Below are 18790 nucleotides of genomic sequence, written 5' to 3' on the forward strand. Positions count from 1 at the left end.
TGATGGGCAATGATAGGCTGCACTGATGCGTAATTATATGCTGCAGTGATAGGTTGCACTGATGGGCAATGATAGGCTGCACTGATGGGCAATGATAGGCTGCACCGATGAGGCTGCATTTATGGGCACTGAGGAGGCTGCATTTATGGGCACTGATGAGGCTGCACTGATGGCCACTGAGAAGGCTGCACTGATGGCCACTGATAGCCTGCACTGATGGGTACTGATGGCCACTAATGAGGTGGCACCGATGAGCTGCACTAATGGGCACTGATGAAGCAGCATTGATGAGGCAGCATTGATGAGGCCTCACTGATGAGGCCGCACTGATGGGTACTGATATGTCTTATGTTAATATTGTTAAAGTTGTTAATATTTATTTCTTTATCGTACATCACGGGACACAGAGCAGCCATAGTAATTACTATGTGGGTTATACGCCACCGGTATGTGAATGGACACTAGCACACCCAAAAGACAGGAAGTCCCTCTCTATATAACCCCTCCCATACAGGAAATAGCTCAGTTTTTCGCCAGTGTCTCAAGGTGATGGTCACGGTGGATTGAAGTACTATAATAAGGATAGCCCCCTTGGAGAAATCCTTGGCAGGATCAAGGGGCTATGCAGTCGGATCCATTCAAGGTGGCAAAAGAAAGGTTAAGATGGATGGTACCCGAGCCTTGAGGCAGAAGAAGTGAGGTTTTTGCCTGTAATGCTCCTCTTTGGAGGGCTGGACCTTGGATACATGACTAAACCAAACGTTGTCCTGGCAGGTTGCTGTACAGGTCCAAGGGTGTGGACCCCAGTATGCAAGGGGGACCCGGTCCTTGAAGGTCTGTTTGAGACCTGGCCCACCGTGATGGGTGAAGATTGGGTCTGGCTGTGTATTCCAGCAGTATCCTGCGGCGAGAATGATAAGTTTTAAAAAAAAAAGAAGAAAGAACCTGGGAAAGGAACGCATATGGTTCACTTTAAGGGATTTCTTCTGAGTAGCGAATGCCTTGCCTTTTTTTACACCACTAGTGGGTGTATTGTAACATACCTGGTGTTTACTTGTCATGCTTTCCTGTTCCCCTTCTTTTTCTGTGTCTGGTATTGCCCTTCATCCTGGTCTGCCAATTGTCTGCCAAAAGGCCCAGGGACCGCCCGCCCGCATCCCCCCACGATAACGCAGCCCCCCCCCCAGCTTTCCCAATAATGGGACCGCCTCATCCACATGCGTGCGGGAGTCAGCTCTGGTTAAAAGGCCACCATAGGATGCAGGGGCCGTGGCCTATGCACGGCCGGCGTGCACGTGGAGGGCAAACGTGCACGTAGCATACGGCGCAGGCACAGGCTCAGTGGCTATGAAGTTTGTGGCTCTGGCTGATGGAAGGACACAGAGCATACTGGGGCATGTAAGCATTGTATAGGTGTGGATACAGGCATTTAAAGGCATGCCTACTGGGCATTAGGCTGAGCAGTGATAGCGGCATTTTTTTGCTGGACTACAGCTCAGCAGTGGATGTATATTGTGAGTACCTCTGCATTTTGTGCTTAGGACTATGTCTTCCCGAAGGAAAGGTGGGGGGAATACAGCAGGGCGGAGGGCAAGGACGCCTCTGTCGTGTTCTGAGGATCCTAGTCACGCTTTCACAGTACTTTTCTCCCCTGAAAGGCCAGAGGCAACTGGCCAGTCTGAGCCATTGAGGCTGTCAGGCATAGTGGCTACATCCAACATTTCAGCCTCTGCATACATCAACAAGGACGATTTGGCTTCAGCATTAGCTGGTTTGGAGGAAAAAATAGCCAACATGATCGCGTCTGTCTCCCAGTCCGGGAAATACGCGAAAGGTCCCCTTCTCCCCCTCCTAATTTTCCAGTATTGGAACAGGAATGGGCAGATGATATTGAGGTGCCATTGGGTGACCGGGAAGAAGGGCAGGCAGATTACTCCTCTTCTGAGGACTCAATCTCAGAGGAGCCCTTCTTAGCCTCGCAATCCCAAAAACTGCTAGTCCAATCCTTTACTTAATTGGTCCGTTCTGTATACAAGTTGCCCCCAGCGGAGGTGGCTGAGGCCCCCTTTTCTTCTTTGGGTTCTTTGAGGCCTTCACAGGGCCCACATGCTTTCCCTTTACACCCACTGCTGGAGCAACTAATATATGCAGACTGGGATCAGCCGGATAGGTATTTTGTTCCTCCTGGGAGATTTTCTCTTATTTATCCCATGGAGGAAATGTTCACCAAGAAGTGGAGTTTGCCAGCAGTGGATGCTGCTATTTCTTCTGTGAATAGGAGTCTAACTTGTCCAGTAGACAATGTCCAGGTTTTCAAAGATCCAGCCAACAAGAAGCTGGAATCTTTACTTAAAGCCTCCTTTTCTATAGCTGGTTCAGCAGCACAGCCTGCAGTAGCAGCGATAGGGGTTTATCAATCCTTAAAAGACCAGCTCAAACAAGTCATCAAGGCCCCTTTCACACGGGCGGCTGTTCTGCCGCTGTTAAAAGCATGTTTTGTTATTTTGAAATTCAGAGAATCCTGGTACAGCTTTCACTTGCAGTTGTACATTGCGATTAGCTGCGTTTACCTACGTTTACATGCAGCTGCGTTTAGCTGCATAGGAACGTTCTTGCAATTTCTGATGTGCTTCCTGTTTGTTTTTCTTTCCATGTTGCCGCTGCTATCAGCAGGAGAAATAGTACACTGCGATTACCTGCACTTATGTGCAGATAGCTGCGCTAAATCGTTCCTGGACGCAGTCAAATTTATTTTTTCTATGTGCACAAAACCACATGTAACAAAACTGTTGCTAAATGCAGTGTGTGAATGTGGCCATAGGAAGGCATTGTGTGCGTTTAGCTGCGAAAGATAACTTCATCTGTCCGCAGCTAAAAGCACAATTCTATCCGTCCGTGTGAAAGGGGCCTAAAGGTGTCCCTGCTCAAGGGGAAGCGGCCTGCGAGTTAGCAGAGCTGTCAAGGGCCTTATGTTTTGCGGTAGATGCCCTAAAGATTCTATTCAACAGGTGTGACGCTTTGCCCTATTATCTGTGCATATGCGCAGAATTCTCTGGTTGAAGCACTGGGCAGCTGAATTGCTGTGCAAAAAACTATTGGCAAGTTTTCCTTTTCATTGAACGGTTGTTCGGAGACGACTTGGATAAGTATAGGGGAGGAGAATTTCTAGCATCAAGACATCAAAGATGCATATCTGCATGTGCCAATTTGCCCCGCTCACCAGAAATTTCTGCAATTCGAGGTGGAACAGTGCCATTTTCAGTTTGTGGCCTTGCCCTTCGGGTTAGCCACAGCCCCCCGGGTGTTCACAAAAATATTGGCCCCGGTATTAGCAATATTAAGGGTCCAGGTTATATCAGTAATGGCATACCTAGAAGACCTGCTGCTTGTAGATCAGTCGGTTGCACTGCTAGACCGGAGTGTGTCCAGCAAGATCATACCTAGTATTTTAAACACCTGGGTTGGATTCTCAACCTAGAGAAGTCAGCCTTACGGCCAGTAAGAAGGCTAGAATACTTGGGTCTGGTCATAGACACAGTCCAAGAAAAGTTTTTTTTGCCTCAGGCGAAGGTCAGGGCTATAAGAGATCTGATCTGTGTGGTCAAGGGAAAGAAGGATCCCTCCATTCGCCTTTGCATGAGGTTGCTATGGAAAATGATGGCTTTGTTCGAAGCTGTTCCCTATGCCCAATTTCATTTGAGACTGTTGCAAAACAGTATACTGTCTGTTTGGAACAAGAGGATCCAAGCCTTGGACTACCTAATGTAACTGTCCCCAAAGGTGCGCCAGAGTCTCAATTGGTGGTTGATAGCCACAAATTTGCAGAAGGGCAAATCCTCCATGCTGGTATCCTGGAAGGTAGTAAAGACGGATGCCAGCCTCTTGGGCTGGGGAGCGGTTCTGGAGGAGGCCATTTTCCAAGGGAAGTGGGTAGAGACCGAAAAAGCCTTGCCCATCAACATTCTAGAGATCCGGGCAGTGTGTCTGGCTCTAATATCCTGGAATTGCAGGTTGCAGGGTTGTTCTGTCAGGATGCAATCTGATAATGCCACAGCTGTGGCTTACATCAATCACCAAGGGGGTACCAGGAGTCACTCGGCCCAGAGGGAGGTGGACCATATTCTGACATGGGCAGAGAAGCATGTGCCTTTTCTGTCAGCAGTCTTCTTTCTGGGAGTGGAGAATTGGAAGGCGGACTTCTTGAGCTGCCAACAATTGTCCCCAGGGGAATGGTCCCTGCATCCCAAGGTTTTTTCAGCCATATGCCAAAAGTGGGGTACACCAGACATAGCTCTGTTGGCGTCCAGGTTCAACAAGAAGTTGGACAACTTTGTGTCAAAGACAAGAAATCCACTCGCATTCGGGCCAGATGTGCTAGTGACCCCTTGGGATCAGTTTTCACTAATTTATGCGTTCCCCCCAGTTCAGCTGCTACCACGGCTTCTATGCAGGATCAAGGAGGAAGGGAAGCCGGTGATACTGGTAGCCCCAGCTTGGCCCAGAAGATCCTGGTATGCAGAGATCATAAGTTTGGCAGTAGGGAAACCGTGGACTCTTCCATTTACCATTTTAGCTATTGAAGCCCAAATTTTAAAGGATCGGGGGCTTTTGGGCTCAGTGGTGACTACCCTGATTAATGCAAGGAAGCCAGCTTCTAGGGCCATTTATTATAGGATCTGGAGGTCCTATATTTCCTGGTGTAAAGCCAAAAGATGGCATCCTCGGAAGTATGTCATAGGAAGAATTCTTGCCTTCCTACAATTGGGGGTATAAATTAAGCTAGCCTTGAGTACCATCAAGGGTCAGATCTCGGCCTTGTCAATATTTTTTCAAAGACCGCTTGGTTCGCATTCTTTGATCCAGGCCTTATACAACTCGTTTAATGGCGGCCAGTCAGGGATTGTGCCCATGGGATTTGAATCTAGTTTGGTTGCAGTATCCTCGGCAAGGAGAGTGTCAGAATCGGCAGCTTTTTCCTGGAAAGAGCCATACTTAATTATTCATAAAGACAAAGTGGTGGCCTCTATGGCTCAGATTTGCAAGGCCGCGACGTGGTCGTCAGTACATACATTGACTAAATTTTACATACATACATTGTACATAAATTTACTAAACAAGACCAGCTTACCACTCGAACGGGACCAGCAAACCGGACCCAAACAATTCCCCCCCGTCAGTAGCTTGTTAACTGTGGTGTATACAACTTGCTTTTTAACAAAATACACTGTGTGTGTATATATATGTGTATGTATATATATATATATATATATATATATATATATATATATATGTATTGTATGCATTAAACTTTATTTTTATGATCAATCGATTGTTATCCATTATCAAGTGCCGAGACAGTCCATAATTAAACTCTCTAGGCGTGGACGTGCTCGGGTCAGCGTCAGCAACTGCCCTCGCACCTCCACTCCCCCAATCTTTCAATTTCAATTTGGATGATGGTACTTGATGTGTACTAGTTTTCAATTTGAGGCCATACACCAGTTGCCTTACCCTGAGATTATAAAAAAAATGGTTTATGGTTTAGCTGGAAATGCTGGGAAACTAACTTAATATTTATAGTACCAAAACTTAGTGGTTAGCATTTCTGCCATGCTGTACTAAGGTCACTGGTTTGAATCCAAACCATGAAAATAACTGCATGGAGTTTGTATGTTCTCCCTGTGCTTGCTTGAATTTCCTTCAGGTACTTTAGTTACCTCCCACATTCAAAAGCCATACTGGTAGGCTCAAAGGCTCTGGTGTAAATTGGCCCTAATATTTGTATTTATGCATTGGAGATAGGGACCTTAGATTATAAGCTCCTTGAAGGCAGAGACTGTTGTGAATGTACAGAGTGTGCAAAGCTCTGTGTAAACAGTCGACGCTATATAAATACAAGTAATAAAAAAAATTTTAAAAATACGTTGTGCTAACGGAGGACTCTTCTCCATGCACTAAGGCCTGCCATAGACAGTTTGAATTTCAGCTGGTTCAGCAGGAACTGGCCGCGATTCAAACTGTGAATGAGCAGGCTGAATGTACCAAGTTGATCGGTCGATCAACTTGGGTACAACCAGGCTGCGGGTTTTACTTGCGATTATCTCTAGCGGCTGCTATAGCCACTAGCAATAATCACTGTCTTCACCCGGCAGAAACGGCTTCCCCCACCAGGAGAAGACAATGTCTCATCAGAAGGGATTCCCCTGTCAGCAGTCTATCAAGATTCCCCTGTCTGTGTTGATTGGGGGGATCATGCAATTTTTTTTCCTGTAACCTGAATCTGCCACTTCCTGTATGCCCTCTCTAAACAGACCACAATAACCAGGGCTGCTCCACCCTGATCACTGTGGTCAAAGTGCGTTCCTCCATCGTACGCTGCCCTGCTCTGCTCTTCTCTCAGGGCATTACGGCCGCTATCTAATTATCTTTGCCCAAAATACTCTGTACTACCAGAGGCATCTGCTTATAAACTTGCCTCCCTTGAAATACTCAGTGCTGCTGGAGGATTATGCACCTTCTGCTACCATTCCTCCCCTACAATACTCTACACTGTTAGGGGGGCTCTTCTCTAACTTTATCTAACTCCCATCTCCTGAAATACTCTGTACTGCTCAAACATTTTATTCTTTCCACTATCCAAATCTCCTCTTAAAATACTCGGTGTTGCTCAAGGACTTGTTCCTTTATCTACAGCGGAACATATTTCTACCCACTAGCTGCTGAGTTGGTCAAAATTTCAGGGTGGCTCTGTCTATCTACTTGGCTCAACAAAAGTTGATCTTTTATGGAAGATTCTCTGCATTTCTGGAGTACTCTTTTCCTTTCTGCTATCTACTGGTTTTGTCCTAAAATACTTTGTTGCTGGAGGACTCTGCTTGTTCTGCCATTTGAATCTCCTGTGCTGAAATATTCGTATTTTGCCTCTTATTTTGGAGAACTATTTTCCTTCTGCTTTCGAACTCTTCTCTCCGGAATACTTTGTGCTACTAAAGGATTCTGCTGCTTCCATTATGGAGAAAGAAAGGCAATTTTCATTTTTCCCTGATAGATGTTCACATCCTGTGCCAGTTATGTTGAGTGTTTATTGGAAAGCATTGTAAAAATAAAAGACTTCGGGAAGCTTTACTTTCCATGCAGTGGTCAACTTCCTACTGTCTGTAATATTCCATACTAACTGCAGTTCTCCTTTAATCCCCTGTCCAAGAGTGAATATTTCTGCCAACACATTTGGATGGTGTTCAGAAGCTGGCAGCTCCCTCAGACATTAATTATGTGTCCCAATTAATTGCAATTTCCATCCAGCTCTTTGCAAGCCACGTCTGTCTTGTCGGTAACCTCAGACATGCGCCATGCCCCTGCCTTTCTTGCAGTGATAATGGAAAATTATAAATATGCAGAGGAGTCCTGCTTGAATAACCCTTTACATAAACTTGTTAGTAGAATTTAATTCTGCCAGACAATGTTACAAATGCTTAACCATTTTGAAGGTTCTGGATTTGGTATTGCAGATTTTGTAACTTGCATACCTGTCTAAATTAGGTCATCATGGAACCATCTGCAGGGGATGCCATATCGATGGCTACTGCTTTGTGTGAGAGGGACTTTGACATGTGCTAGCAGCACAGGGTATATTTTAACCCTTGCTGCAGCAAATATGTCCTGGCCATACTGGCTGCATTACAGTAATAAAAAAAGATGGGTTCAATTGGGCTTTAGCTATATAAGAATTACATACTATGTGGTACAACTAGAATATTTGACAATTTGTAAAGAAGATTGGTAAGCTTTTATTTTAAAGAATTGTTAATATTTTAAATTGCAAATGCAAAGTTGATTTGTAATAGGCTGCTTTTGTCATAATTCCAATATGGTTTACTTACCGGATGGCTTGTCTGTAGATGTTGGGATGCTGGTGACAGAGGGCATAGTTGGCAGAGGAGGTGGGAGGACCTTCAAGTTTTGGTCTCCTTGAATCTCATTAGTGGAAATTTGATTGATGCGGTTGTAATTGGGTGTTTGATACACCCGGTTGGGCTGTTGTGGAGGTTGTGGTATCGGCTTTGACTGAGGTACCTTCTGGCACTGTTCTTCCAGCTGTGCGATCACAATAGACTGGTTGCTTGCCAGTGAGGCCAAGTGTTGATATTTGTGTTCTAAATCTTTGTACTTGTTTGTCAACTGTAACATCTCTGTCGTTTGGTTTAGAACTTTGTTCTCTAGCTGTGAGAGCTCCAGCGCATTGTCCCGTTTCCTGATAATTTCATGCAGTAGTTGCATGTACAGCTGGGTGACCCTGGAGTTCATGTTCCGGCTCTCTTTACGCAAGAGCTTGACCTCATTAACAATACCACCGTCTACCTCCACAAGCTGCTGCAACGTTTCAATTTGCCTTTTTTGTTTCAAAAGTTCTGTATTGAGGAGTTCGATCTCCTGCTTGTGGATCCGACTTTCGTACACACTCTCTTGCTCTTTGGAATTCACACAAATGGCCCCTGTGACTTTCTGTTGCGGCACAATAAACGTGTAGCTGCATTTGTCAGATGATTCTGCCGCTCGCCGCTCCCTGTTGGCATAAATAAATTCTTGTTCTGTCCCATCACTGTTCTGAAACTCTTGTGCACTGCCGCCATATGTACTTTCTGTGAGCACAATTATTAACAAAATGATACCACCCAGGAGTTGCATGGTCCACGTAATACGTATAGACAGGACTTATAAATGACTTTTTGCCCTCTTCTTTGGACGTCTAGAATAAATAAATAAATAAATAATTCAATTAGATAGTATAGTACTACACTATTATGGCAAGAAGTGAGCAAGATACTTAACACCATAACATCTTAGAAACTTCAACCTTTGAATGTAGCTCTATCTAGAGGATGCATTTGGTCTGTTATGGTCCTGTAGTCCTTTTAGGCTTCATGCACACAGGGCGTTAAAAAAAAAAAAAAAATCTGCCAATACTGATGCCAGGAAAAATCAGCTGTTAAAACATGTTTTTAAAAGTGATTTTGCATCAGTGTTAATGCGCGTTTAGCTGCATTAGCGTTAAGCTGCGGTTCTCTGCCCTCTTCTGTTTTCCACTCCCAAATCCAATTACTACAGCTTATAAGCGTTTGACGCAGCTTAACGCTGTATACAGCGTTGATGCACGTTTAGCCGTGTCAGGCATTTTTACAGCTGTAACGCTGCTGCTCTAAAACGTGCTGACCCTGTTTTTTTTTTTTTTGCCAGCTTGAAAACGCCTATATGCAACTTCTAAAAGCTTGTGTGTGCATGGACACATAGAATAACACTGAGAGGCGTTTTTTAAGCTGTAAAGAAAAAAAAAATGCTTGATGCTCCTAAAAGCAGCAGGAAAAACGCTCTGTTTGCATGAGGCCTTAGTTTTCTTTATCAATTAACAAACCTATCAATTCAAAAACGTTATTTAAACAGCAGCAACAGAATACTGGATACCAGCAGAGTGGTGCTGCCAACACAAACTTCAAAATTCTTGGAACTAACCTGGAATAAAAAAGTGGCATTGTAAATACTCAGGTCAGCCATCATTCCTTACTACACAGGTAACGAAGTGGACACACAATTGGGATGGCTAGGCTAATCAACCTCTTATTAGACATAAGCCATAAAAACAATTTGCCAGCTGCAGCACCAAAAATTGAGGTGTGTGGACCCCATCACAATGACAATTATTTGTAGCAAAATGGCAGATATTTGAGCATTGATCCATGCCTATTTTTAACATTCAGTTTGTAAGTACCTGCCCACTTGTGCAATAAATTCTTTGGTAAACAGTACTTCAGTATGGTCCCTTTTCTTTTCATTATTTTGGGCATCATGATCCACATGTGATGGTTATAAATACTGGAGATCTTCTTGGAACATTGATGTGACTCAGCCATCCCTGGCCAACATCTCAAAGCCTGAACGACCCCCAGACTGAAAAGCTAGGGGTCCATTCCATCTGGTGAGTGGTGACACAGGAGGGATTGTGGCCGCACCTTGAGATTTGGAGCACAACTGCACTTTAATATTGGAGCACATCATTCACTATTTATTTGGACTTTCACTAATTGTCTATGAATCGTTTTCATTTTAATTACTTATTTGCGAGCGCTGTAATTCTTTTTAGTTATCCATTTGTCAACTATTAGCATTTTGTGTACAGCAGCTGCAACTTCACATGTCACACATTAAATTCTTTTTTATTACATTTTATATGTACTTCTAGCGAGAGTTATATATTTAGATATATTTTGTATAAATGAATGACATTTGACCTGGAGAAAAATAACCTAATTAGATTTTATTTTACTTTCATTTGCACAGGACGAATGTACATGTAGTTTTACAGGATTAATAGCACTGCAATTTATTTTTTTAATACACCCCTTACTGACAAATAAGGGGTGTAACACCTGACAAATAAACAGGAAAATTAGAGGTATTTCTTCTAACAAGTTCTAACTTTTCTAACGATCTGGATTCAGGCTTTAACTATCACAGCTCCACTCCACCAAACCTTTAGCTAGTTTCGTGCACATCACCGTCTTCTGCACTATTGCACTGGCTCTTTGGTTCCCTTTTTGTGAAACTAAGCAGTCCCTTTTTTAATATTTATATAAATCAAAGAAATTTGTGATATTCAAAATCCACAATAGTTAGTTTTAGGTCTTTTTTGACTTTCTGTAAAGTTGTTGACCACGTGCCTCCACCCTTCTCATATTTACCAACTGCTGGTTAGCGAAGATGAACACTATATCTGCAAGGTTAAAGTGCAGGCCTAGGTCACTTTCCACTTCAGTAAAAATATCTTTGGTGTACAAGCACTTTCAAAAGCAGATGTTTCTCATTCCTCCTGTTTAATAATATCCATCAATAAAATCTAATTGATTAATCATCTTTATTTGCAGCTTGTGAAACAAATTTGTCACCTTAATTCCTGTTCTTAGAGAAATGTGCATGAAATACACTGGATAACCCCCTTGGACTTTAAAGGCAGAAAAGTGTAATTAGAGGTAAGCTTAGTTTAAAAGGCAGTGACGCATCTTTTATTGATACAAAACATGGTCAAATGGGCAAACATAGCTCTACAAATATTAAAACAATGTATACAAAATAATTGGAGAGTAAATGTACACAGTTTGAAATTACATAGTATAATTAAACCCAATGGTATCAAGTATATCCATATACTGCCAGAGTCATACTGTGGTCAGTCCATATAGGTTTCTTGAATATCCCAACATGTTTCGGAATTACTAATAGGAATTTCTTCTTCAGGGGAGTTTATATAAACAATCGCCCAGAATATAAACTCCCCTGAAGAAGGAATATATATTAGTAATTCCGAAACATGTTGAGATATACAAGAAACCTATATGGACTGATCACAGTATGACTCTGGCAGTATATGGATATACTTGATACCATTGTGTTTAATTATACTAGGTAATATCAAACTGTATACATTTACTCTCCAATTATTTTGTATAAATTGTTTTAATATCTGTAGGGCTGTTTGCCCATTTGACCATGTTTTGTACCAATAAAAGTGGCGTCACTGCCTTTTAAACTAAGCTTACCTCTAATTACGTTTTTCTGCCTTTAAAGTCCAAGGGGGTTAATCCAGTGCATTTCATGCATATTTCTCTATGTAAATTAGGATGTTGGCAGGTCATTACACCCTTCTCCAAACACATTTTCCCATTCCTGTTCTGACGTAAATAAGTTGAGATTGAAAGGAATGAAATGGTAAAACAGCTGTAAAAGAAAGCCACCATTCCCTGCATTATTGGTGGTGCTAAAAGATGTGATGTCAAAACAAAATATTAAGTTGAACTTTACTAAGTGCAAAACAAATTTCATGTATAAAAATAGATATCAACCTTAATCGTGTGGAAAACTTATATAGGAATCACCCTTGTCAATCATAAATGTATATTTAAACGGGGGTGGTGGCAGTTAAAGGGCCGCTTCAACCTCCGCAACATCTCTAAACTACGTCCCTTTCTAACCAGTGAAACCACAAAGCTCCTGATTCACTCCCTGGTTATCTCTCGCCTTGACTACTGCAACTCACTCCTCATTGGCTTACCTTTAAATAGACTATCCCCCCTTCAGTCCATCATGAATGCTGCTGCCAGACTCATCCACCTTACAAACCGCTCAGTGTCTGCTACCCCTCTCTGCCAATCCCTCCATTGGCTACCACTCACCCAACGAATTAAATTCAAAATACTAACAATAAGTTACAAAGCCATCCACAACTGTGCCCCCAGCTACATCACTAACCTAGTCTCAAAATACCAACCTAATCGCCATCTCCGTTCCTCCCAAGACCTCCTGCTCTCTAGCTCCCTCATCACCTCTTCCCATATCCGCCTCCAGGACTTCTCCCAAGCCTCGCCTATCCTCTGGAACTCCCTACCCCAATCTGTAAGACTGTCTCCAAATGTATCCACTTTTAGGCGATCCCTGAAAACTTTCCTCTTCAGAGAAGCTTATCCTGCCTCCATCTAACAACTGCACTATTTTCTCCATTAGCTCATCCCCCACAGCTATTACCCTTTTGTATAACTTGACCCTCCCTCCTAGATTGTAAGCTCTAACGAGCAGGGCCCTCTGATTCCTCCTGTATTGAATTGTATTGTACTTGTACTGTCTGCCCTAATGTTGTAAAGCGCTGTGTAAACTGTCTGCGCTATATAAATCCTGTATAATAATAATAATAATATATACATCAAAAAATGTATAAAAATCTAAAAAATGCACATATATTACACACACACAGCGAGTAAAATAAGTGTTGAATATGTCACCAGTTTTCTAGGTAAATATATTTCTAAAGATGCTATTGACATGAAATGGCATTGGCTTAGTACACTAACTTCAAAGTTTTTTTCATTTCAAAGAGGTACAAAAGAGCCTCCATTGCTGTCCTGTTTTCTACAACCATTTTTCCTGACCATGACTTGTCCAATCTAGGGATGCATGTCTCATCATGTCCCAAAAGCTATTACTGCAATAAATTCACATTATTTATTGCCTATTGACTTGCCACTATGTTTACCACAGTAGCTAGCCCACTGTCTGGTCTCCTGCAGGCCTGCCAATATATCTCTCATATGAGAAATTTTTAAACTTTATAGCAGATCCAACTTGATGGGTTATACCACAATCTCTTACACATCAATGTATCACCACACATGGTGTTATAATGTTATATAGTTGTTCATAACCTGGACATTCTAAAGTCTTGAGATGAATAAAAAAAAAAAAAAAAAAACGGACGTCTCTGTACCAACTAACAATGTAGTACAGCGATCTCCCCCACTGCGCTATTGTGTTTTGGCAGGGAGCCAACACAACGGTCAGTGCTCGCAACCATTTGCTGCAAGTGCTGATCGGAAGCCGATTAGCTGCTGGTTTTCCAGCATGCTTGTGAGACTGGCTTCTGTTGAATTGACAGTTTACTGATGATTTTTGGCGTGTGTGTACCTAGCTTTATTGCTTTGCCCCATATTCTCTAGTTCCCTCCAGACTGAATAAATCTTTTAGTTAGAGCTACAACAGTAAGTCAGTAAGTTTCAACTACTCCTTTTTGGAGCCCTGAAAAGAACCAAGTAAAAGTATCCTTCCTAGATTCCTGCACAAGTCTGTGTACTGCCAAAGGTGTCTAGATCTAATCTAGACATCATTCTTATTCAGGTTTCTTTTTGCAATATTTTATTCTATGAATGTTCAAGTTCATGTTCAACATGCTCTTGTTGGCACCCCCTGGTTGTCTTTATCTAAGAAATTCTCCCAGACTATGCTAGTGAATTCTTTGAACCTGTTAATGCCTGACTGCCGCAAGGTGCTTCTACTGTTACTTCTACTGTCAACTATTGTTTGGGATCTTTTACTCGTCTTGTTTCCTGTGGGCTTGTTGCGGCCATTTTGATTTTTATTACGTGGGGGCACCCCATGGTCTAAAAATAAAGCTTTTGTGTCCTGTACTGTACGATTAAGATTAAAAAAAATAGGAATTCTTACTTACCTGTAAATACCATATCTTGGAGTAGAGTATAGAATACAGGTCTCTACCCTCTTTCATCTCCTTACTGCTTGCTGACAAAACTGGAGCCTCAGAGTAGACAGGGTTATATGAATGCTCTAGTGCACAAGTGTCAAACACAAGGCCTGTGGGCCGCATCAAGCTCACCAGGCCTTGCTAAGTGGCCTGCACAGTGGTCTCCAGCTGACACCTGTTAGTTTTTCCCACTGCTAAGTGTCCCAAGAGTAAACATCCTCCCCCTCAGTCCCGCGAGCAGCGCCGGCTTGTGTCAGCACATGCACGGCCCGTCGGTCCAAGGAGACAAGAATAAACCTCTCCCGCTCGCACTCCTCCTCAGTGCCTTTAGCGGCGCAGGCTTTTTGTGAGTTGAGCGCATACATGGCCCGTCGGCTTTATGTGAGCTGAGACTGGCATAGCTGTCAGGAAACTCCACCACTGACAGCTATGCCGGGCTGGCTGGCTATGTTTTTTTTTTTTTTTTCATTCAGCGGGCTGAATCCTGAGGGCTTGTTTTTTGAGGGCTGTGGAGGAAGATGTGTGTAGAGGTGGTGGGATGGGAGGAATGTGATGTTTGCAGAGGTCAGAACCCAGGAGGAGGGGTGGAAATGAGATATTGCACACTGTGCATAGGGCTCTCCTGAACCCTGCACTCTACACAGCGCACTCCTGAACCCGGCATTCTGTACGCAGCGTGCCCCTAGAGTAGATACATAGTCCTACAGATACAACCGGCCCTTTTGAGGGCAACCATACTGCTGATGCGGCCCCTGATGAATTAGAATTTGAGTTTGACACCCCTGCTCTAGTGTGTTCCCAAAGCTTTGCAAATGTCCAATCACCTGAAGGTAGCAGTATATAACCCATTGTCTAATAATAAAGTTTCTGTGTCCTGTACTCTACTTCAAGATATTGGATTTACAAGGAAGTCAAAATTCATATTTTTTAAGTGCAAGCAGTGTAAGTACCTGAATTTACCTGGCATCATCCTTTTGCAGTGCCTTGTACAGCAGAGCTGGAGTGTGAGTGGAAGAAGCAATACAAGGAGCCAGCCAGTTAATGTGCTGACAAGAAGCATGGTGATAGGAAGAGAAAGGAGCATGACATGAGCTTATCATTGTATTGCTTATCCTTTCATTATCCAGTTACAGGCTGGGGTGGGTCCAGGACAACCTGGGCTTGGTGGTTTTAATACTGGCCATAACACTGAGGACATTTAGTGGCAGAAAAAATTACTATCGGGGAAATCTCTGGACTAAACATAGCAGCATTTTATATTTTATCTTTTAACAGGATATACATTTTTCTTATTTTTTGCTGGAGTTCTGCTTTAATTCATAACAGGATTCATGAAGCACAATGGAATTTCTAAAGAAAGACCATAGCTGTAGTTTTCTCTTTTCAAGTGGGTTATCTCAATATAACCTCAGACAGAGCCGTGTAAAGAGAGGGGGAGGAGTCAGCCCTTCAACTCATTCAGATGTGTTTATAAACTTCAGCTTCGGGTATTGAGCTCTATAAACCCTGTAAATGTTTTACAACAAATGAGCTCATGAAATTCTGAAAACTTGTGGTTTTGAGCCTAAAAATCCACTTGTTCATTGGGCAAGACAAAATAATTAAAATTTGTAGCAGTTTTAGTTTTCAATCCTGATGTTGACCACAATAAAACACCCACGGAACTACTTTAAAACGGTGAATCTAGTGTGCACATGCTTTTTAAATCAGGGAAAGGATTTGTTGGTGAATCTAACATTTGACCCCTTATAAACAGACCTCTTAGTTTATGAAGGTGTCAGGTATTGAGTTCCCCTATTATTTAGTCTGCTAGTGCAAGAAAAGGAAGTGTGTTAATGGTATATGTAGAGTGCTTTCAATGCCTCTGCTTCCCACTGTTTAGATGACCGGAATTTTTTATCATCAGCAGATCACTTTAATATGATGAGAACAGCAATTTTTCACTCAGTAGGCTCTGTTGTAAAGATTTTATAGTACCAAATAGATCCCAAAATGAATTGGAGGACATTTTTCAGTCTTGGGATGAATGGACTCTTTGTACGTGAGTTATTTGACACAGAGCTCAGTAAAGCAGCACCACACTGACACCATTAAATAAACTCGCCAGGGTGCTTTATTGGGGTATTGGCTGGAAATTTCCCACACTTTGAACATGTCGGTAAAGTAAACAGTAAAAGTCTCTTCTTTAATGCTGTGCGTCTGGATTCCACATATAAAAATCTGTGAAGGAATTGTCGGATGATGGAAAAAGAATGCAAAATGTCCTTATTCTAGTAAGTATTCAAAGGTAACTTGGTGTATTTTGAAAAAGCTTAAAGCTAAACTGCACCGTGTGATCCAGCTTGGTGTTCTATAAAGAAATAAATGTGGTTTTAAATATAGTTAGCAAAAGTACCTTAATCAATATTTCTTAGCTTCTGGTAACGATCTTAACAGCATGACTTAAGCTGGCCATAGCCATAAACCAACAGATTCCTCCATCCACACAAACGAGGTGGATAGAGGAATCCCCGCCCCCGCCAGGATATTGTATTTTTGATGCATTCTGATGAGCTTCGCTGTCAGAATACACTGTTTAGCAGCTGCTGATCAACAAAAGTTTTACAACTTGTTCCAAATACAGATCAATCCAACCAATCAACTTCTATCAAACAGTAATGCCTATGCAGTCCCTGCTGAACCAGCCAAATTTTGATCTGTCTGTGGTCAACCTTAGACTAAAGGAGGGAGGGCTGGCAGTAATAGCTAGGCTCCTCAATATTACAGACGGCTGCCAGGCTAACATTGGTAGCTTATGGAGCAGAGTGAGGATTCCAGTGTTCTTTCTTGTCCTATCAGCACATTGGGAGTGGGTTGGTGACCAAGCTGTATTGCTTAACTGCAATAGAGAAAAGTGAGGTTATAGAGGCTATACTATCTGGCAGAGCCACTCGAATCACAAGACTGGCTGAACAGAATTGGAAATCTTTTGGTACATAATACTATCCAAATAAAGGCATTTTCTCTGATCATTAAGCAATTTACTTGGAGCTTAGACTAAAAAATAAAATCTCAAGGCTTTTTGACTACATCATAGGGAGATTTGCAGTTTAAACCTACGAGCCTTTTAAAGGACCGTAGGTTTTACCCACTTAATGATCAGGCCATTTTTTTGCGGTACGGCACTGCGTTATTTTAAACGTCAATTGCGTGGGCGTGCTACGCTGTACCCAAATAAAAAGAATGTCCTTTTTTTCCTACAAATAGAGCTATCTTTTGGTGGTATTTGATCTCCTCTGCGCATTTTATTTTTTGCGCTATAAACAAAAAAAGACTGACCATTTTGAAAAAAACTATATTTTTTACTTTCTGCTATAATACATATCCAAAAAAATTTAAAAAAACAAATTTATTCATCAGTTTAGGGCAATATGTATTCTGCTACAAATTTTTGGTAAAACGGCAATAAGCGTATATTAATTGGTTTGCGCAAAAGCTATAGCATCTACAAAATAGGGGATAGATTTATGGCATATATATATATATACTTTGTTATATATCCTTTGTTGGCAATGACAGAGGTCAAATGTTTTCTGTAATTCTTCACAAGATTGTCACACACTATTGCTGGTATGTTGGCCCATTCCTCCATGCAGATCTCCTCTAGAGCAGTGATGTTTTGGGGCTGTTGCTGAGCAACACGGACTTTCAACTCCCTCCAAAGGTTTTCTACAGGGTTGAGATCTGTAGACTGGCTAGGCCACTCCAGGACCTTGAAATGCTTCTTACGAAGCCACTCCTTCGTTGCCCGGGCGGTGTGTTTGGGATCATTGTCATGCTGAAAGACCCAGCCACGTTTCATCTTCAATGCCCTTGCTGATGGGAGGAGGTTTGCACTCAAAATCTCACGATACATGGCCTCATTCATTATTTCATGTACACGGATCAGTCGTCCTGTTCCCTTTGCAGAGAAACAGCCCCAAATCATGATGTTGCCACCCCCATGCTTCACAGTAGGTATGGTGTTCTTTGGTTGCAACTCAGCAATCTCTCTCCTCCAAACACGACGAGTTGTGTTTCTACCAGTTATACTTTGGTTTCATCTGACCATATGACATTCTCCCAATCCTCTTCTGGATCATCCAAATGCTCTCTAGCAAACCTCAGACAGGCCCAGACATGTACTGGCTTAAGCAGGGGGACACGTTTGGCACTGCAGGATCTGAGTCCCTGGCGGCGTAGTGTGTTACTGATGGTAGCCTTTGTTACGTTGGTCCAAGCTCTCTGCAGGTCATTCACTAGGTCCCCCCGTGTGGTTCTGGGATTTTTGCTCACTGTTCTTGTGATCATTTTGACCCCACGGGGTGAGATCTAGTGTGGAGCCCCAGATCGAGGAAGATTATCAGTGGTTTTGTATCTCTTCCATTTTCTAATTATTGCTCCCACAGTTGATTTCTTCACACCAAGCTGCCAGCCTGGTGCAGGTCTACAATTTTGTTTCTGGTGTCCTTCGACAGCTCTATGGTCTTCACCATAGTGGAGTTTGGAGTGTGACTGTTTGAGGTTGTGGACAGATGTCTTTTATACTGATAACAAGTTCAAACAGGTGCCATTAATACAGGTAATGAGTGGAGGACAGAGGAGTCTCTTAAAGAAGATACGGGTCTGTGAGAGCCAGAAATCTTGCTTGTTTGTAGGTGACCAAATACTTATATTCCACCATAATTTGCAAAT

At 42.5% G+C, this 18790-nt stretch overlaps 2 protein-coding genes across 8 annotated transcripts in view; one reads left to right on the top strand and one right to left on the bottom strand.

Moving 5' to 3' along the window:
* RALGPS1 (Ral GEF with PH domain and SH3 binding motif 1) overlaps positions 1-18790 on the top strand; it is an 839296-nt gene that overhangs the window by 416567 nt on the left and 403939 nt on the right. The window lies entirely within an intron of this gene.
* ANGPTL2 (angiopoietin like 2) overlaps positions 1-18790 on the bottom strand; it is a 70506-nt gene that overhangs the window by 26497 nt on the left and 25219 nt on the right. For all 3 annotated transcript variants that reach the window (XR_012236047.1, XM_073599737.1, XM_073599736.1), the window contains one exon: positions 7881-8746. Coding sequence is in view for 2 of the 3 variants with exons in the window: in XM_073599737.1 (XP_073455838.1) it covers positions 7881-8685 (805 nt within the window). In the remaining variant the exon portion in view is untranslated. The remainder of the gene's footprint in view (positions 1-7880; positions 8747-18790) is intronic.

The sequence above is a fragment of the Aquarana catesbeiana genome, linkage group LG09 (genome assembly GCF_042186555.1).
Source record: "Aquarana catesbeiana isolate 2022-GZ linkage group LG09, ASM4218655v1, whole genome shotgun sequence".
NCBI lineage: Eukaryota > Metazoa > Chordata > Amphibia > Anura > Ranidae > Aquarana > Aquarana catesbeiana.